The sequence below is a fragment of the Pelophylax lessonae genome (genome assembly GCF_965119305.1).
Source record: "Pelophylax lessonae genome assembly, chromosome: 5".
NCBI classification, from domain to species: domain Eukaryota; kingdom Metazoa; phylum Chordata; class Amphibia; order Anura; family Ranidae; genus Pelophylax; species Pelophylax lessonae.
In genome coordinates, this window is record NC_138772.1 from 98,646,519 (window position 1) to 98,668,140 (window position 21,622).

General features: G+C 43.7%; 1 protein-coding gene across 5 annotated transcripts in view; it reads left to right on the forward strand.

Moving 5' to 3' along the window:
• Nucleotides 1-21,622, forward strand: part of DIP2C (disco interacting protein 2 homolog C) — a 762,684-nt gene that overhangs the window by 395,541 nt on the left and 345,521 nt on the right. For 3 of the 5 annotated variants that reach the window (XM_082258570.1, XM_082258572.1, XM_082258573.1), the window contains 2 exons: nucleotides 9,070-9,195; nucleotides 9,301-9,510. In XM_082258570.1, coding sequence (XP_082114696.1) covers nucleotides 9,070-9,195; nucleotides 9,301-9,510 — 336 coding nt within the window. Of the gene's footprint in view, nucleotides 1-9,069; nucleotides 9,196-9,300; nucleotides 9,511-18,047; nucleotides 18,078-21,622 lie in introns of all 5 variants that reach the window. The other 2 variants (XM_082258569.1, XM_082258571.1) reach the window with 1 other exon arrangement.

Below are 21,622 nucleotides of genomic sequence, written 5' to 3' on the forward strand. Positions count from 1 at the left end.
AGTTTTGTTTTGGATGAATTTGTTAATTTAAAAATTTCATTTAGTTACATTCATTATGTTAGAATGATTAGTTTTTGTAATTCCTTTAGTTTTCCATTTGTAGATTTGAATTAAATTTTTTGTCCTTATTAAAATTTAATTCAAATCGAATATTTGAAAATTAGTTAGGTACTACTTGTTCAAAGACTGTTAAATATTTGTAATTTTACCAGATAAAAATACTTTTTCACAACATATAAGCCTCCATTATGGGCCCAACAGAATATGTAACATGAAATTATAGGTAAGTTATCATTATTATAATTTATAACAAACATTGAACTACAATAGTATTAACATGTGCTGGACCCCAAACACCTTGATGTTCATGAAATACCACTAAAGTCTTCTATTGGAAATTATAGCAGCAACTTTATGCATTGTTTAAACAATTCATTACTACTGTTAACATGCAACTCACTATATTTTTGTATACCTTAAGACGCACATGTGTGTGTGTATGTATATGTGTGTATATATATATATATATATATATATATATATATATACATACACACAGTGGGTACGAAAAGTATTCAGACCCCCCTTAAATTTTTCACTCTTTGTTATATTGCAGCCATTTGCTAAAATCATTTAAGTTCATTCTTCTTCCTCATGAATGTACACATAGCACCCCATACTGACAGAAAAACACAGAATTGTTGACATTGTTGCAGATTTATTAAAAAAGAAAAACTGAAATATCACATGGTCCTAAGTATTCAGACCCTTTGCTCAGTATTTAGTAGAAGCCCCCTTTTGATCTAATACAGCCAGGAGTCTTTTTGGGAAAGATGCAACAAGTCTTTCACACCTGGATTTGGGGATCCTCTGCCATTCCTCCTTGCAGATCCTCTCCAGTTCTGTCAGGTTGGATGGTAAACGTTGGTGGACAGCCATTTTTAGGTCTCTCCAGAGATGCTCAATTGGGTTTAAGTCAGGGCTCTGGCTGGGCCATTCAAGAACAGTCACGGAGTTGTTGTGAAGCCACTCCTTCGTTATTTTAGCTGTGTGCTTAGGGTCATTGTCTTGTTGGAAGGTAAACCTTCGGCCCAGTCTGAGGTCCAGAGCACTCTGGAGAAGGTTTTTGTCCAGGATATCCCTGTACTTGGCCGCATTCATCTTTCCCTCGATTGCAACCAGTCGTCCTGTCCCTGCAGCTGAAAAACACCCCCACAGCATGATGCTGCCACCACCATGCTTCACTGTTGGGACTGTATTGGACAGGTGATGAGCAGTGCCTGGTTTTCTCCACACATAGAATTAAGGCCAAAAAGTTCTATTTTGGTCTCATCAGACCAGAGAATCTTATTTCTCACCATCTTGGAGTCCTTCAGGTGTTTTTTTAGCAAACTCCATGCGGGCTTTCATGTGTCTTACACTGAGGAGAGGCTTCCGTCGGGCCACTCTGCCATAAAGCCCCGACTGGTGGAGGGCTGCAGTGATGGTTGACTTTCTACAACTTTCTCCCATCTCCTGACTGCATCTCTGGAGCTCAGCCACAGTGATCTTTGGGTTCTTCTTTACCTCTCTCACCAAGGCTCTTCTCCCCCGATAGCTCAGTTTGGCCGGACGGCCAGCTCTAGGAAGGGTTCTGGTCGTCCCAAACATCTTCCATTTAAGGATTATGGAGGCCACTGTGCTCTTAGGAACCTTAAGTGCAGCAGAAATCTTTTTGTAACCTTGGCCAGATCTGTGCCTTGCCACAATTCTGTCTCTGAGCTCTTCAGGCAGTTCCTTTGACCTCATGATTCTCATTTGCTCTGACATGCATTTTGATCTGGAAGGTCTTATATAGACAGGTGTGTGGCTTTCCTAATCAAGTCCAATCAGTATAATCAAACACAGCTGGACTCAAATGAAGGTGTAGAACCATCTCAAGGATGATCAGAAGAAATGGAAAGCACCTGAGTTAAATATATGAGTGTCACAGCAAAGGGTCTGAATACTTAGGACCATGTGATATTTCAGTTTTTCTTTTTTAATAAATCTGCAACAATGTCAACAATTCTGTGTTTTTCTGTCAGTATGGGGTGCTATGTGTACATTCATGAGGAAGAAGAATGAACTTAAATGATTTTAGCAAATGGCTGCAATATAACAAAGAGTGAAAAATTTAAGGGGGTCTGAATACTTTACGTACCCACTGTGTATATATATATATATATATATATATATATATATATATATATATAGTCATTACAAGCATGTTATGCCTTCACTTGTGCACAGAATCCACGGCTGCCAGAATATATTTGGGGGAAACCAGGAGCATATACTATACATATACAATGCCATTTAAGAAGATATGAGTTAAATACTGGTGATGGTAATGGATTGGATATGTAGATTCCTATTTTATATTTGGTACAATTTGTGTACAGTAGATCTGTTCCACTGCATTTAAAAGCAGCTCACCTTCCCGTCATTAAGTCATGTAATCTATGAAAATAAAGGTGGCAGTTTTATTAGGTAAGTTAGTGCAAAGGCTAAGATGAGCATACAAAGTGCAGTAATAGCAACCCTAACCCATGGCAAATCATTAAATTCATTTTTCAGTAGAGATAGATTAGTGGAAGGTTATTTCAAGTTGATTAATATGAAAAAGAATACAGTAAAACCTTGGTTTGAGAGTAACTTGGTTTAAGAGCGCTTTGCAAGACAAGCAAAATTTCCACATAAATTTTGACTTGATATACAAGCGATGTCTTGATATACAAGTAGCCTCAAGTCACAGCTGAGTATAAAAGAGAAGAGAGGCGCCTCTAAGTGTAGCAATATGGTTACATTTAATGAAGGTTCAACATTTAGCAACTCACATGGTTGATGATTAGAACAGGCACATCTAAGGATGCAGGCATCAGGGGTAAAGCTGTCCACATAGCACCATCCTCCGCACCACCATCTACGTCATCCATTCCATGCTGCCCCTCGCTTTCAGACTTAGATGTGCCTGTTTTATTCATCAACCATGTGAGTTGCTAAATGTTGTACCTTCATTAAATGGAACCATATTGCTACACTTAGAGGCGCCTCTCTTCTCTTTGATACCCTGTAGCTCCTGCTGGATTTTGCTTCCAATTCCCTTGTGGAAGCGGCTATTTGTGGATGGACATTTTATGGTTACACGACCTATAACATTGCTATAATCTTTTTATATGGACTATAAATTGAAGTATTTATGAATAAATGGTTGTGGAACGAATCATCTGAGTTTCCATTGTTTCTTATGTGGAAATTTGCTTTGATATAAGAGTGCTTTGGATTACAAGCATGCTTCCGGAACGAATTATGCTCGCAATCCAAGGTTTTACTGTACCGTTAATTTGTATATCTTGATTGGTTCTTGCCATATGCAGATATGTTCCCAAAAACAGAATGTTTTTTGATGATTACATAAAAGCTGAGGAAGCCCTGTGAATTAACTTTGTCCCCCTCCCCTGTGGCCAAAAGGGGGAAACATTTTTTGATGGAGTTGTAAATGTCACATTTGGCCCACATTTGCAAAATTTGCTCCTGTATATGTCTAAATCTATGGTTTGGTAAGTCTATCCTGTAACAGGTTTGGCCATCACTACAGGGCCTACACATTATATGATATACAAGGGGAAAATTTTGTATTCAGATTGATCATAAGATTTTCATATAGTGTGTACACTAATTTCGAGAGACAATTCAGACCTTCCAAAAGAAAATGACTGAAGAAGAAAACATCACAATTTTTCTCTTACGATTTTTGTGTAATGTGTACTGGTTTCGTACAATAAAACATCACATGAGAAATATTGCACATGGTTGGAAACAAAATTACAACTCGGAAGAACATGCAGCCATTTGTAACCACTAAGTAAAATTTTTATAGACATTATAATAGTAAGGTACAAAAATATGTATAAGACAATATGTATGATACAATGTCCTTTTATAAATTGTGATGAGAGTCATACAGCAACATGTTAGTCTTCTTGTTTCTGTTATCCTATGGAGCAGAAAATAGGTTCTTGGAATTAGCCACCCAATATATATATATATATATATATATATATATATATATATATATATATTTTACCCTCCTTGGTTGGTTTTGATGGTCTAAGGCTCCGTTCACATCTTGGCATCCCAGATTCTGCCCGCGATCCCAAATTGGTAAATCGCAGGACGTCCGCATGATCCCGTCCCTTCCAATGGCATCCTGATCGTGGTGCGATTTTGCCACGATTGTATGACGAATCGCTGTAAAGTTGGGCAAACAGAATCACGGGATGCTTGTACTTCTTTTGGGTGACAGGCGTCCCATGATTCTATTTGCAATATTTTACCATGATTCCTCAGGCGACAATCTGACGGAGATCGCACAGGGTATTGCAATTTGCCGTGATTCGCGATCGTGGGCAGAATTGCAGCATTTCTGCCCGCAATCCGGGATGCATAGATATGAACGGAGCCTAAGAGTATGCTGTACCTACTATGTATGTACACCACTGTTGTTGTTGTTCTCAAACTGTGTCTCACCTGCGTTGCTTGCAAGTTCTACCTACATTTGCCATAAAAGTTCTATGGGTGTACTATTCTGGTTTGAATCATGGCCAGTTCAGCAGGGACTTGCTGAGATTTGAACCATCTATGAACTAGATGATTGTATACAAGTCAATGCATCGATCAACTTGGGTACAACCAGCATGTCAGATTAATCATGCAATTGCCAGTGGCTATACCCACTCGCAGTAATCACTGTTTAGGTATCCCAGGAGAGATGACTCGCCATGCCCCCCCCACCAGAAGAACACAAAAGCTTGGCGGGAGGAATTCCTTCATCAACCCATGGTTGTAAAAGAGAAAATCGCACCATCTATGGCAGGCTTAAACCTTTAATAAAAACATTGAAAAAGAAAAAAATCTGAAGGTTGCTAGGGTATAAAAGGCATATGTGTTGATCGAGACCCAAATGATGCTAAAATTATTTATTTAACAGAAATGTCGACCATTCGATTTTGTTTTTATAATATTGTTCATTCAGAATATGTTAAGTGTCCTAAGTTATAAAAGAATAATCTGACTTCAACATTTTGCTGTTTCTGTGTACAGTACTGTGTGAAGAAATCATGTAAAGTAAGCACTAACATATGAGTCAAAAACCAAACGTTCTATTGATTAAAAAACGAAAATGGCGCATACGATTGTGCCATCATTTGTTTTGTTTTTCGAAACAAAATCCAGCATGTTAGATCATCATACTAATAATGAAGCAAAAGAAAGACCATGAAGTTTTGTTCAGTTTTCCACTTGTCTTTGGCCAGTTTAAGAATGCTTTTAAAAATATATATTTTACTTGTTTATTTTAATCAATTTATAAAATGCAGAGTGAGCGAACAGAAGAAATATGAAAAATTAAAAAATTTAATTAAATAATTATTTGAATACCCTTTGGTTTAAAAAACACATCAGTTTTTAGGTACACTTGCACACAGTTTTTGAAGTCAGCAATATGTTTACATTTCAAATTAATTTTCAAATTCAGATTTGTTTTCTAATTCGATTCGAATTTGAACAAAATTTAATTTTAATTTATTTCAGATTTGTTTAAATTCTTTCCTATTATTCAATAATTCTGATACATCTGAATTTCTGAAATTGGAAAAATTTGTCCGAATTTTGATTTCGAATGACACAAACTGTACATGTCTAGTAAAAACTTGACAGTGGTTCTAATCCTACCCCAATCTACCCAAAACGGAAAAAGAACATTTTGGTGAACATACACTATATTACCAAAATTATTGGGATGCCTGCCTTTACACGCACATGAACTTTAATGGCATCCCAGTCTTAGTCCGTAGGGTTCATTATTGATTTGGCACACTCTTTGCAGCTATAACAGCTTCAGCTCTTCTGGGAAGGCTGTCCACAAGGTTTAGGAGTGTTTCTATGGGAATGTTTGACCATTCTTCCAGAAGCGCATTTGTGAGGTCATGCACTGATGATGGCCTGGCTCTCAGTCTCCACTCTAATTCATCCCAAAGGTGTTCTGTTGGGTTGAGGTCAGGACTCTGTGCAGGCCAGTCGAATTCCTCCACCCCAATCATGCTCATCCATGTCTTTATGGACCTTGATTGTGCACTGGTGCGCAGCCATGTTGGAACAGGAAGTGGCCATCCCAAAACTGTTCCCACAAAGTTGGGAGCATAAAATTATCCAAAATGTCTTGGTATGCAGATGCCTTAAGAGTTCTCTTCACTGGAACTGAGTGGTCAAGCCCAACCTTTAAAAAAACAACCCCATACCATAATCCACCTTCCACAAAATGATTTGGACCAGTGCACAAAGCAAGGTCCATAAAGACATGGATGAGCGAGTTTGGGGTGGAGGAACTTGACTGGCCTGTACAGAGTCCTGACCTCAACCCAATAGAGCACCTTTGGGATGAATTCGAGTGGAGACTGTTTAAGCTGCACAGGGTGGGGGAACTCAATATTGAACCCTGCGAAGTAAGACTGGGATGCCATTAAAGTTGAGATGTGTGCAAAGGCAGGTGTCCCAATACTTTAGTAGTATAGTGTACACTTTAATATCTCTGTCAGGCTTTGGCGCAACAGCATACATGAGTCAAGGCCAGCAAGGTAAGTTATTTGAAAAGTTGTAGGTTTTCCAGTATTTTAATTGGGTGATGTGCTTTCTATTTACAGATGGTACTTAGTGAGTACAAGAGTCAATTGTATTCTTACTTGAATCTTGGCAAGCCTTATGTATTTTTTTTTCTAGATCCAGATTGTAATCCAGTGTGAAACATTTCCTTTGTGCAGGAGCTTCTTGTAACAAAGACCAATCACTGCTGTTCTCTCTCCTTGTGCGGGGTGACCGGTCTTGTATCTGCCCCCTCCTTTAGTTTTCTGCATACAGCCTGTAGTGGGTGGACCTGCTGGGTCCCTCCCACAGCTCTGTTCTTCTGACCTCTGCACAGGCTATTTACAAAACAATAGTGGCTTATAAAGAATATATTTAAATGAACATTTTCTTGCCTAGGGTTTGCTTTTAAATACAATGATTGTGTGTGAAAAAAGTGGAATATGATAAAGTACAACTCCAGAAAACTATTTTATTACTATTATTGTTTTTATTTTTTCTTAAGAGATTAGACTTTTTTATGGTTTTATTGCAATTTGGGTTGGAGCTTCTGTCAAATTTCATTATTGTCTATGTCCCAGTTTGTAGATTTTTTTTTTTTTTACATCCTGATCGATCAGGTTATGCGGAAATAACAACCTGACAGAGGTTCTAATATACAGTGGGTACGGAAAGTATTCAGACCCCCTTAAATTTTTCACTCTTTGTTATATTGCAGCCATTTGCTAAAATCATTTAGGTTCATTCTTCTTCCTCATGAATGTACACATAGCACCCCATACTGACAGAAAAACACAGAATTGTTGACATTGTTGCAGATTTATTAAAAAAGAAAAACTGAAATATCACATGGTCCTAAGTATTCAGACCCTTTGCTCAGTATTTAGTAGAAGCCCCCTTTTGATCTAATACAGCCAGGAGTCTTTTTGGGAAAGATGCAACAAGTCTTTCACACCTGGATTTGGGGATCCTCTGCCATTCCTCCTTGCAGATCCTCTCCAGTTCTGTCAGGTTGGATGGTAAACGTTGGTGGACAGCCATTTTTAGGTCTCTCCAGAGATGCTCAATTGGGTTTAAGTCAGGGCTCTGGCTGGGCCATTCAAGAACAGTCACGGAGTTGTTGTGAAGCCACTCCTTCGTTATTTTAGCTGTGTGCTTGTTTTGTTGGAAGGTAAACCTTCGGCCCAGTCTGAGGTCCAGAGCACTCTGGAGAAGGTTTTTGTCCAGGATATCCCTGTACTTGGCCGCATTCATCTTTCCCTCGATTGCAACCAGTCGTCCTGTCCCTGCAGCTGAAAAACACCCCCACAGCATGATGCTGCCACCACCATGCTTCACTGTTGGGACTGTATTGGACAGGTGATGAGCAGTGCCTGGTTTTCTCCACACATACCGCTTAGAATTAGGGCCAAAAAGTTCTATTTTGGTCTCATCAGACCAGAGAATCTTATTTCTCACCATCTTGGAGTCCTTCAGGTGTTTTTTAGCAAACTCCATGCGGGCTTTCATGTGTCTTACACTGAGGAGAGGCTTCCGTCGGGCCACTCTGCCATAAAGCCCCGACTGGTGGAGGGCTGCAGTGATGGTTGACTTTCTACAACTTTCTCCCATCTCCTGACTGCATCTCTGGAGCTCAGTCACAGTGATCTTTGGGTTCTTCTTTACCTCTCTCACCAAGGCTCTTCTCCCCCGATAGCTCAGTTTGGCCAGACGGCCAGCTCTAGGAAGGGTTCTGGTCGTCCCAAACGTCTTCCATTTGAGGATTATGGAGACCACTGTGCTCTTAGGAACCTTAAGTGCAGCAGAAATCTTTTTGTAACCTTGGCCAGATCTGTGCCTTGCCACAATTCTGTCTCTGAGCTCTTCAGGCAGTTCCTTTGACCTCATGATTCTCATTTGCTCTGACATGCATTGTGATCTGGAGGGTCTTATATAGACAGGTGTGTGGCTTTCCTAATCAAGTCCAATCAGTATAATCAAACACAGCTGGACTCAAATGAAGGTGTAGAACCATCTCAAGGATGATCAGAAGAAATGGAAAGCACCTGAGTTAAATATATGAGTGTCACAGCAAAGGGTCTGAATACTTAGGACCATGTGATATTTCAGTTTTTCTTTTTTAATAAATTTGCAACAATGTCAACAATTCTGTGTTTTTCCGTCAATATGGGGAGCTGTGTGTACATTCATGAGGAAGAAGAATGAACTTAAATGATTTTAGCAAATGGCTGCAATATAACAAAGAGTGAAAAATTTAAGGGGGTCTGAATACTTTCCGTACCCACTGTATGTTCACCAAAAATAGGAAATCCCATCTTGATTTTAATACGCCATACAGTTTTAAGCCTTAAATAGTTTTAACTGTAATAATGTCAAAGCTTTAACGTAATAATGATTCTACGGTTGCAGATGTTCACACAGAAGCAGTCCAGGCAGCCCTTGCTAAACATAAAGAAAGGAAAATGGCTGTACCAATGCCATCAAAACGACGCTCATTGGTTGTACAAACCTCTATGGATGCGTACACACCTCCAGGTCAGTAGCAGGTTACATCACTGTGGTCTTTTTTTTTTAATCTCTTGTTCCCTGTATTGAGATTATTAGACCAATGCGTATTAACGTTAACTGTGTCTTGGATAGATACCTCTTCAGGGTCAGAGGATGAAGGCTCAGTACAAGGGGATTCCCAGGGAACTCCCACCTCAAGCCAAGGGAGTATAAATATGGAGCACTGGATCAGCCAAGCAATCCATGGATCAACCACATCAACCACTTCTTCCTCCTCCACACAGAGCGGGGGCAGCAGTGCTGCACACAGATTAGCAGATGTTATGGCCCAAACACACATAGGTGGGTACTCTTCATGTCACTCATGAGCAAAATCCTTCAGATTAAATAAGCTGCTTATTGTCATAAATCTCAGAACCTTATTTTACTATGAAGCTCTCCTAAAAAGGACTGTCAATAAAAGTGTTGTGACCGGGTTCAGAAGTAGACCCTTTTTAGATAGAAGTATGAAGTTCCTGCTATACAGGAAGATTTCATGGTTGGGTTTGCTTACTCTAGAACAATAGGCAATTCGGAGAAGATGTAATCATTAGGTGTAGGTAATTTATAGGTCAATTTTGATATAGTGTAATATGTTTTTTAGCCTTAGGACTCTGTAAGCAAAAGGAAATGTCCATTTAAGATGACTATATAGAAGCATAATCCTTTTTTTTTTTTTTTACCAAAATGTATAGGTGTTAATAGTTGTCTCCATTGTACCTTGAAGCACCACACATCACCAGGAACCACAATAGTCTTTACTGACCTACAGAATAGTACAGTGTAGCACATAGAACCGGAGAGAATAATTGACTTTCTATTGCAGAAAGATTTTTTAACATTAGGTTTTGTTTTGCTTTTTCCTTTATCATAAGTAATTAAATGTTGAACCTGATGGTCTTTCTTTAACTTTACTGACTTAATCATTACAATTTCTCTTTCATTCATAGCGGACACAGTTCCTGATCTTCTTAACCATTGGGTTATACTGCCCCCCCCCCCACAGGAGGAGGACACTAGGCAGAAAAAATCCTGCTACACCTATGGGCATTCCCAGGGGGTGTACTCCCTCTCTCTGCTATAGGTATTTTTTTTCTGCCTAGTCAGGAGTAAAGACCTAGTTCCTTGCTGGGATCTCTGGTCCTGGCAATTTTTTCTTTTTAGATTTAGAACTTTTTCTTTTAGAATTTTTTTTCTTCTGGATTTTTTCCTGTGAGATCTACAATCAACTGCCGGACTGGGTGACGGGCTGGATAATCTAGATCTGGTCACCCCAGTCTTGCCAGCGAGTGTGCACAGACCTCAGCTCCATGCTAGGTTGGCCGCGACATAGCCCCACTGGATGGGGCCTGGGCTGCAAGTTAAGCACCTTGCGAGGTCGCATACAACCGGGTCTCGGCCCGAGTAACAGCGTTCTTCTTGGCTGACAGCCCCCCATTTCAATGGAGAGGAGGTTCTGTCTGGAGAGGTGGTTCCTGGCATGGTAAAAAAACTGTTCCCCCTCTCCCCCAGGAGGGTTTTGGGGTGGACATGGGCCCCTCCATGGGATGGTTGGACCCCTGGTTAGGCACCCCCCTCATCGATCTGGTGGTCCCCCCTCCTTCACTAATACTGGGGCTGTGGGGTGCCTGGTCCACTGCCTAGGGTAGGGGTAGGGGGGTGCGCTGCTGGTGACCAGGCGATCGTCTGTGAGGGGGAGGTGGCTGTACCTGGTGGGGGCTCCTTCCAGGGGCCCCCTTTCCTGCCTGTCCCATTTTTCTGAGGCCTACGGATCCCTCCTGGGTCCCTGGAAGCCTCGTGGTGCTGCGTGGACCTGCCATTTTCTTGTTGCCTGTGTGCTTAATGCACGGCAGCCATGTTTGTGTAGTCTGGCGGCCATTTTTTGGTGAATTGCCATTGAAAATGGTGACAGCCATGACAGTGGAGCCCTCTGGGTGGCGATTTTGGCACTAGGAGCCCCTCCTCATCCCCTGGTGCTGACTTCTGGATCTTTTCATTTCCTGATCGTCGTTCGTGCAGTGCAGATTCTCCTGGTAGCTGCGATGCCTTGTTTCTGCCGGGTGGTGAGTCTGGTGGGGTCCTCTCCCTCTCTACTGATGATCGATTGGTGCTCTGTGTCTGGCAACTGGATGGGCTGCCAGAGCGGTGGGGGTTGTCCCTTAGCAGTGTTTTACACTTTTTTGTGGGGTCCCCTGGTGATTTATGGAGCCTTTGGAGCACATCTCCACACCTGATCCCCTCTCTTAGGCTGCAGAGTCCTCCGGGTCCCATCCATCCATCGATGCACTGATGGCGGTCCTGGAGTCCTTGGTGTCCCGGGTGGAGGTGGCTTTTGGGCGACGGGCTGGCAAAAAGCGCCCCCTGCCTTCCTCTACCTCATCTGTCTCATCAGATCCTGAATCTGATTTGGCCACCGCAGACATGAGTCACGCTACTGGATCTGTGACCACGCCCTCCTAATCCTCAGATAAGGAGGATTCCTCCACTTCTGCAACCGTGTATGAAAAGGCACTGGTGGACAAACTGATTGTAGCTGTGTGTGAGACCTTGAAGATGGAGGACGCAGCTGAAGCACAGGTTCCCATTGGCATGCACAAGCCATCCAGAGCGGAAAAGGTGTTTCCTTTCCACTTCTATTGTGACAGAATTTTCACTAAATAGTGGGGACGACAAAAGCGATTTTGCTAGGTGATACCCCTATGCGGAGTACCTTCATAGGAAGTGGACTGTTCCAGCGGTAGTGAATCCTCCGGTTTCCAGATTAAACAAGGCAACCATGATTCCAGTTGAAGAGTCCCCGGCCTTTAAGGACCTGACTGACAGGAACGCAGAGGCTGTGGCCCGCAATATGTACACCCTGGCTGGTTCGGCACTGAGACCGATATTCACCATTGCCCTGGTGTCAGACTCTGGCTGAATGGGCTAGGCTTTTGCGCCATGACCCCAAGGGGGAGTAGCTCCCCTCAGCCTTTGCTGGGCTGGCGGACCAGCTGGTTCAGGGGCCGAAGTTTATCTCTGATGTCTCTTTGGATGTGGCTCCCCTAGTGGCTCGGCTCTGTTTCGGCAGTTGTCCTTTGGCGTGTCTTTTGGCTCAAATGCTGGTCTGCGGACCAGACTTCTAAAAATGCCTTGACTGATCTTCCTTTTCCAGGAGATCGCCTGTTTTTGTGCTACCCTGGGTGACATCCTTAAAGGTCTCACAGGGGGGGGGAAAGTACCTTTCTACCCAGGCTACTAAAGGCAAGGACCCTTGTCGTAGACGCGGGCCTTCCTCTTCGGCTCATAAGAAGTTTTTTTCGTCCCTCAGGGTCGACTGACAAGGGATCAGAGCCCTTCGGGGCCTCCTCTGGAGGATCCAAGCAAACTTGGTCTGGCAAGTCAAGAGTGGGCCCCTTCAGCATGAAGGTGCGCCCTCACCTGTATCTGGGGTGGGGGGACATCTTCGCTGGTTCCCGGACCCGTGGACTCCTCTGGTACAAATCAGGTGGGTCCACGAGGTCATTCAGTCCGGCTACAAGATCGAGTTTCGTTCTTACCCTCCGGTAAGGTTTTTCCTTCCAACGTGCGACTGTCCCCGGTCCGCTTACAGGCTCTTTTTCTGGTGATGCAAGACCTTTTACTTTAAAGGGTGATGGTCCGGGTTCCGACTTTGGAACCTTTTCAGGGGTTTTACGCAAACCTGTTTACAGTCCCTAGGAAGGAAGGCAAGGTGTGTCCAATTCTGGACCTCAAGGCGTTGAACGGATTTGTGCAGATGCAGGAGTTCAGAATGGAGTCCGTTCGCACTGTGGTGGCTTCCCTGCATCAGGGGAATTTTTCCTGTTCCCATCGACATCAAGGGCGCTTACTTTCACATTACAATATGTGTCGGTCTCCAGTGCCTTCTCCGCTTTGCCGAGGGACAGGAGCATTATCAGTTTGTGGCATTACCCTTTGGTCTCACTTCTGCTTCTTGGGTCTTCATGAAAGTGTGGGCACCGGTGCTAGCATTGCTACGCCGAGGAGGATCGCAGTACTGGGCTACTGGGATGACCATCTTCTGCAAGTGGAGTCTTCTATTGCTCTGGTAAAAAACCTTGAAATCCCCATACGAGCTTGAGGGTGTTTGGCTGGATTCTGAATTTTCAGAAGTCTGCTCTGGTTCCGTCCACAAAGCTGGACTATCTTGGTCTGCCTCTGGACTCGGCCTTAGCCAGAGGGCTCCTTGCTCTGAACAAACTCCAGAAACTGCAGGCTGTAATTCGTCTACTGCTTTCCAGCAGATGGTAATCCCTCCGTACATGCATGCTGGTGCTGGGCTTGATGGTGTCTACATTCGAGGCAGTTCCATTTGCACAGTTCTATACGAGGTCCCTGCAATGGAGATTCTGGCCAAATGGGACAAGAATTCGCAGTCTCTGGACAATCAGATCCAGCTGAGCCAGGGAATGAAAAAGTCCCTGATATGGGGGCTTTGTTCTTCGGCGCTTCAGCTGGGCAAATCATTCCTCCCCTTGTATTGGACAGTGGTCACCATGGATGCCAGCTTGTCTGGCTGAGGAGGTGTTCTCGGCAAAATTTCTGCTCAGGGGGTCTGGACACTGGAAAAGTCCAGACTACCAATCAGTGTCTTTGTACTTTGAGCGATCAGTCTGTGCCTGGAACATTAGATGGATTGTCTTCAGGGATTTCCAGTGCACATTCAATCAGACAATGCCACGGCCGTGGCTTATGTCAATAACCAGGGGGCACAAGAAGTGTCCTGGCAGCTCTGGAGGTAGCCAGCATTCTAAGCTGGGCAGAACATTTGTTCTAGCCCTATCCACCATACACATTCCCAAGGTGGAAACTGGCAGGCGTTGGACCAAGGGGAGTGGTCCCTTCATGCCACGGATGCACTGGTGGCCCCGTGGGGTCAGTAAAGTCTGATTTAGGCCTTTCATCCTCTCAAGCTTCTGCCAAGACTTCTACGCAGAATCGAGGCAGAAGGGATTGCGGTCATCTTAGTGGCCCCGGACTGGGTAGCCGGGCTTGGTACGCCGATCTGGTGTGGCTGGTCGCTGAGGTTCCTTGGAAGCTTCCTTTCAGGGAGAATCTGCTGTCCCAAGGACCAATCTTTCATCCTGCTTTACAGTCGCTGGCTTTGATAGCTTGGCTGTTGAACGACAGGTGCTGATTCCAATGCTGTTAAAAGCTAGAAAATCTACTTCTAGGAAGATCTACCATCGTACGTGGAAGATGTACATTGCAGGGTGTAAGTCTCTTGGGGTTTATCCTTACTCTTTTTTTTCGGTGGCGTGGATCTTGACCTTCCTTTAACGGGGGGTTGAGCAGAAACTGGCCTTGAGTATTATCAAGGGTCAGGTATCGGCCTTTGCGGTCTTCTTTCAACAGCCCTTGGACACATACTCCTTGATGCGTAATTGTCTTCAGAGAGTTAGACACTTGACCCCTCCAGTAAGGTCTCTGTTGCTGCCTAGGGACCTCAATTTGGTGCTCCCAGTCCTCCAGAAGCCTCCTTTTGGGAATCTTCGGGAGATTCCCCTGCTTACGCTGTCCCAGAAGGTGGCCTTTTTGGGGGCTTTCATCTCTGCGTGCAGGGGGTCGGAATTGGCAGGGTTACCATGTCGTTCATCTTACTTGGTGGTTCACAGTGATAAGGTGATTCTTCGCCCCTGTCCATCATTCCTCCCTCTGATTTTCATTTGAATGAAGACATTGTGTGGCCTTCCCTGTGTCCCAGGCCAAAACATCTGAAGGAAATTGCTTTGCATGCCTTGGATGTGGTCTGGGCGATTAGGATGTACCTGGCAGCTACGGAGTCTTTTAGAAAATCAGACTCGCTATTTGTGCCTACAGATGGGCCTTGAAAAGGGTTGTCTGCTTCCTCTGGCAGCTACAGAGTCCTTTCAGAGGTCAGCCTCGCTTTTTGTGGTTACGGACAGACCAAGGAAAAGGCTGGCCGCTTCTTCGGCTACCATTTCTAGATGGATCAGACAGACGGTGATTCAGGCCTATTCCATCAAGGGTCAGGTTCCTCCTTTCCCTGTTAGGGCACACTCTACTTTGGCGCTCAGTGCCTCCTGGGCCTTCCGTCATCAGGCGTCAGTGACGCAGGTTTGCAGGGCGGCCACCTGGTCGTCGATGCACACTTTCACAAAGTTCTTTTAAAGTGGATGTTTCAGCATCTCCGGATGCTTCCTTTGGGTGCAAGGTCTTGCAGACTGCTGTTTATAGGACCCGGTCCTCTTTGAGGGTGTATTGTTTTTTTCAGGTGAACTCAAGTTTTTTTGGTTGAGCTCCTTTTTACCTGGTTGGCTATAATTAGCTTTGGGAATTTTTTTTTCGCTGTTCCCACCCCTCATGTTTAACACTGCTTTGGGACGTCCCAATGGTTAAGAAGATCAGGAGCTGTGTCTGTCAATGAATGAAAGAGATAATGGGATTTTTTGACTTACCATAAAATCCATTTCTCTGATGTTCATTGACGGACACAGTACCCACCAATCTGTGAAGTTGTAATCCTTCTGACACTACCTGCAACAAAACTGAGTACCTAATAGGAGAGAGATGGAGTATACCCCCTGGGACCGCCCATATGCGTAGCCAGACTTTTTTTCTGCCTAGTGTCCTACTCCTGTAGGGGACAATATAACTCAATGGTTATGAAGATCAGAAGCGTAGTCCGTCAATGAACATCAGAAAAATGTTTTTTACGATAATTCAAAAATCCCATTATTACTCTGCTTTACATATTCTTCATATAGTCCAGGGCAGAATTTAGCAGATAGTGAAGCATCAAATTCTAGAGCCGTTGAACAGACAATCCACAAAATGTCAATGTGCAGCATATCCAATTGCTGGCAAATCCTTTAGATTGTATTTACAATATCTAGATGGGAAAGTTCTATTTATTATCAAGCTGGGTTTATAGTTTGGAAAATGGAGAGTGTATGTAATACTGGATTTAAAAATCACTCTCTAAGTAAAATAAAAAATACCAGTAAATAGATGCATTTAAAACCTAACTGAAGCTTCAGTGTGGCTATTACATTCTAGGTGCATTAAAACAGGTGTGTGCTCAGTGTACAGTTGGTTTTCCTCACCACAGTAGAAGCACCTGTCCTCTGCCAGCATTCTGCATTAAAGTGGTTGTTAAGCCACTTGGTCAGGAACATATAATCCCCTCTGTTTAATAACGTTTTGTGCCCCACAGTACGTGTTTTATAAAAAAAATATGCCAATTTCTACCTTATTTAAGAGTGCTTCCAGGTGCTCATGTGACTGCTCACCGCTCTCCTCTCCCAGGCTGACAGCTACAGCGGGAGGGGCCTAGAACTCCCGCTGAGGTCAGCCAGGAGGAGAGAGGCAAGCAGTCATGTGAGCAAGGTAGAAATCGGCATATTTTTTTATAAAACACGTACTGTGGGGCACCTATCGTTATTAAACAGAGGGGATTGTATGAATCTATTACAATGATTATAGCAGCAGGTAGGGGCAGAGGGGCTCTGTCACAATCAAACAGGCAGATAGGGGAGGGAGGAAGGACAGAGGAGAGCTGTGGATGACAGAGACACATAAACTGAGCACAGTGTCAGGGCTCAGCAGCCATGATAAACCGTGGTCAGTTTACAGGGGTGAAGGCATAACCAGGCAGGATCAGCCAGGTATTTTAGGTTATGCAAGGGGCCAAATTACACAGCACAAGCACTGTGCTGTTATTCATGCTTTAAGGGAACAGGATCCGTGTTTTTTTTTTTTTTGGGTAACAAACGCTTTAAAGGTCCCTTGTTCTCTTTGTGGAAGCAATGGTCTCTCTGCAGTGGTCTAGCGTGGATTTAATTGATTAGGTTGTCAGGCTTCTGCAGAGAGGCAACTGCTTCCACGCAGACAACAGAGGTCCTTCTTTACAGCATGCTGGCAGGGGACTGGCTTTTCTACACAGACAAAGCTGGTTGCTAAAGAAAATGAGCTGTAAGACTTTGCCTGCCCATTAAAATACGATTTGCTAACACAGGGGCTGATTGTATTACAGTCATGCTGCAGTATCATATTGGACGAATGGACAGAAATCTTTCGTTAGTAGTTTAGGAAAGCTAGGGAGCTTACATTGAGGGATAAAAAACATGGGGCATTTCCCGCTTTCAAGCTAAAGTAATATTTATCATGCAAAAATGTCCCACGGCCATGAAGAAGTCATTGTGGTTTTGGTAGGCTTACACTCTATGCCTGCTGGTGTAGCACACAAAATATTTCTTTATTTTCTGATTTGTAAGAAGCTCTGAATAAATGACTTGTACCATCACATAATATATGCATGTACAATCAGAAATATGTATCTTTGTACAACTACCTTTCCTGTGTACAAATGTTTTTACTTTCTAGACAAATGTCTTTTATAATTCAGAAGGTCCCATTTTGAACAGAATGTACTGGCCCTCATTCATTATGATAGTAAATTATGAATCAGCCTTGACCCAAGCTCAGGTGCGCTGTATATATTTAGCTGATCTAAATAGCTGTGGTGCAGTAAAAGGTTTGTTTCATTCTCCAGTAGGCCGAAGACAGAATGTTATAGAATTTGTGATGAATCACCAAGATGCCAGCTGATTATCTGTCTAGATTAGATAACTCTGTCCATCTCTTCTACCTCTTGAGTGTTGGCATAACACAAAGAGTGGAAAATTCACGGCTGCTGAATGGCTGCATTCATCACATAGACTTCACCCTTAACTGTTTTCTCAGATTGCAATCTTTCGGCGCAAGTCTCTGTATCTCGTTACCGAACACAAAACATTGTTTTTTTTTTTTGTTTTTTTTTTTTTAATATCTTGGCTTACGATTGCTTTTCTTCCCTAAAGGAAATAAAAGGACAGACGGACAGTACCACAGTATGTATAGCTGAGTCTTCTGATGTTTTTTGCATCTTGAGTTGCTCACCAAGTGCTTCTTCTCCAAGCTTCTTCCTTGCTATGCTGATATGCCCTACCTCTATTCTCCCAGTTTGCTTCTCTACAATGTAAAACAATACAAATACTCCTAACATACTTTAGGACATTAAGGGTCATTTATGAAGGTACAATTGTGAAATTTGGTGGCCGTTTTGTGATGTAGTGCAGCTATTTCATTTAAAAAAATAATAAAACCTCAGATTTGGAAGGATTGGAGTGGATTTGGGTATTGTGCAGCAAAAATAGGAGCCTTGCAATAATTGTAAAAGATTGCCTTTTATGGGGTTGGAAATTAAGTTTTTGGTTTTGATGCCTATAAAAATCAAAAACCTTTGCTAAGCTAGTAACAATGAGATATCTTTAATTTGAAAAGTGCCTACGTTATCATTACCCTTGAGTCACTCATCATCTTTGACAGTTTGTTTCCCTTCAAATTACAATCAATCTGTCTCCATTACTAGGTGCCTAAAAGTGAACAATGATGAAGCATTTTGCTTGTAGAGCGGATATAGGGCATAGAGCAATACTATGCAATATATGAAAATGGAACTAAACCCTCTTATCCTTGACCGTCAAGAAAGCTGCCATCTTAGCCTCTGTTTATTCTGATGTTCCCATGGTGCTGCACATTTTATTATTATGTTGACACCATATTATGTATGACACCAGCCATATGGTGATTTGACAATTTTAGTTAAAGCAGAACTAAACCATCCTGTCCTTTTCAGCCAAGGAAGCTGCCATCTTAATCTCTGTTTGACCTACAACTGCCTTGTGGCTGCATATTTGATCAGTTATTTGATGGTTAAACAGTTTAGTTGAGAGCACAAGCAAATGTGACATTCCCGGCATGCCTTGTATATAAATTTCTCTTTCGTTCATCAACGGACACAGCACTCTATAAATACTAACTACGAAGTTATATTGCCTCCTCTAGGAGTAGGACTAGGAGCAGAACAAAAAACACCTGGCTACACCCATGGGCTGTCCTCAGCTGGTATATACCCCCCTCTCTGCTCCAGGTAATAAGTCTTAATCTGTCTAGTAAGGAGTAAGGACCTTGGCTCTATTGGTCCTGGCAATTGTTTTCTCCTTCCTTGCATCTTTTTTTTTGTTTTTCTCTAGGGAGATCTGCAATCAACTGCTGGGCTGGGCGATGGACTGAATAATCTAGATCCAGTGGCCCCCCCAAGCCAGTGCGTGCCAACCGAAGCTACGCGCTAGGTCTGCCAAGACATAGCCTCATGGCAGGATCGCATGCGATCGGGTGCTGGTCTGAGTTGCAGCATTCCCTTGGCCGACAGCTCCCCCACTTCGGTGATGAGGAGTTGTGTCTGGAGCATCAACGGTACCATGGAAGGGTAAGTACAGTCCCCCCTCTCCCCTTTTGGAAGTTTTTGGGGTGGACATGGGTACCCTCCTAGGATGTTCCGTTCCCTCCTCCCATCCTAAAGTCCCTCGGTTGAGTGGGCTTCCCCCCCCACCGGACTGGTGGGGGTTCTAGGGCAGGCGGAGGAGACCCCTGGGGGTCTCCCCCACCATTTTACCTTTTGTTCAGATGGTGCATGTCCTGCCCTGATGGTATTAGGAGTCAGGTTCCAGTGCAGAATGCGAAGCGGAGACCCTTGGGTGCATGCCCTACTGTGTGTGTGTGTGTATGGTGCAGTTTGGGGGTCTGCAGTGAAGAGCTCACAGCATTGTTCCCCTAAATGTTATCCATGCCTGGGGTGTACAGTACCTTTATAGGGGGAGGTCTCCTTGCAGAGGGCGCAGCGGTTTGGAAAGCAGTTTTCTTGGGCAGCATGCTCTCGGCAGCTGGCGGCCAGGTTTGGGAAGTCTGATGACATCATGGCAGCCGTTTTCCTTTGTTTCCTTCCACCTCAGTCTCCTCTTCCTGTCACGGGATATATGAAGCAAATAGCTTCCATGGCTTGCTGGGTCCAAATTTATGGTGCTCCTCCGGTCAGTAGGGTGAGTCCTTTGGTGTCCCTGTTAACTCTCACTCTCACTCTCTCTCTCTCTCTCTCTCTGCTGATAGGTACCCTGACCTTTGGGGATCTTTAATTGTGCCAAAAGATCATTTGTACAGTAAGGTCTTCCTTTCCTTATGGAGCCTCAGGGTCACATGTCCCCCACTGACCCCCCTCATGGAGGTGGCAGGTCCCTTGGAACCCCAGGTTCCAATGGTTGCACTGACGGTGGTCTTCAAGTCATTAGTATCCCGGGTGGAAGTGGTTTGTGGGCAAAGGTTCAGTAGGAAGCATCCCCCCGCCTTCCCCTGTCTCAGTCTGTCTTATTCTGAGCCTGATGTTGCTGTTAACATGGCCCATCTAGGGGGCTTTATATCACACCCCTAGATCCATCCGATAGTAAGATTGACTCCTTTATTGTTGCAGCATCAAATGAAAAAGCGCTGGTAGACGCACTTATTACTGCAGTTAGTGAGACTTTAAAAATGGAGGATGCCGCTGATGTGGCCACAGCTGTGGCAGTGTCTTTTGGTACACATAAGTCACATCACATTCCAAAGGTGTTTTCTTATGTGCCTTTTTTTTATAGATTTACCTATAAGGAATGGGAACAATTTTAAAAAAGTGGACTAGTCTACCTGTGGTTGACCCTCCTGTTTCCAGGTTGAATAAAGCAACCATGTTCCCAATAGAGGAATTCCCATCCTTTAAGGACCCGGCTGACAGGAAAGCGGAGGCTGTGTCATGCAGCATGTTTACTATGGTTGGTTCGTCATTGCGACCAGTCTTGGCCTCAACCCTGGTGTCTCAGACCCTAACTGAATGAACCAGGCTTTTGCGCCAGGGTCTGGGGGGTGAGCAGATTCCTGCTGTTTGTTGATTTAGCAGACCAGTTGGTCCATGGGCTGCACTTTATTTGTGATACAGCTTTGAATACAGCTCCTGTGCTGTCCTAACTTTCTGTTTTAGCGGTGGTGATTAGGCGCATACTGTGGCTTAAAAATTGGTCCGCAGACCAAGCCTCTAAGAAAGCTCTCATTGATCTGCCCTTTCAAGGCGATCGCCTGTTTGGGTCTACTCTGGATGACATCAATATTGGTCTTACAGGGGGGGGGGGGAGAGAGTACCTTCCTGCCACAATTCTGGAAAATGAAGGATCCCCCCCCCTCCTCAGCTCATAGAAAATAATTTTGTGCTTCTGGGACTGAGAATAAGGGAAATAGATCCTCCAAGTCTTATTTTCTTCTCTATTGAAAGCCATGTACTGAGAGATAGAGGTTTGTCTGGATAAGTGATCCCTACTATGGTGAAGGCGAGGAAGTCGTCTTCCAGCAAGATATACCATTGTACGTGGAAAGCGTACATTCCTTGGTTTAAGTTTATTGGGGCTCATCCTCAATCCTTTTCTGTGGCTCGGATCTTCGCCTTTCTTCGTTAATCAGAAGTTGGCCTTGAGTACAATCCAGGTGTCTGCCTTAGCAATCTTCTTTCAGCGACCCCCAAGGCCCGCACTCT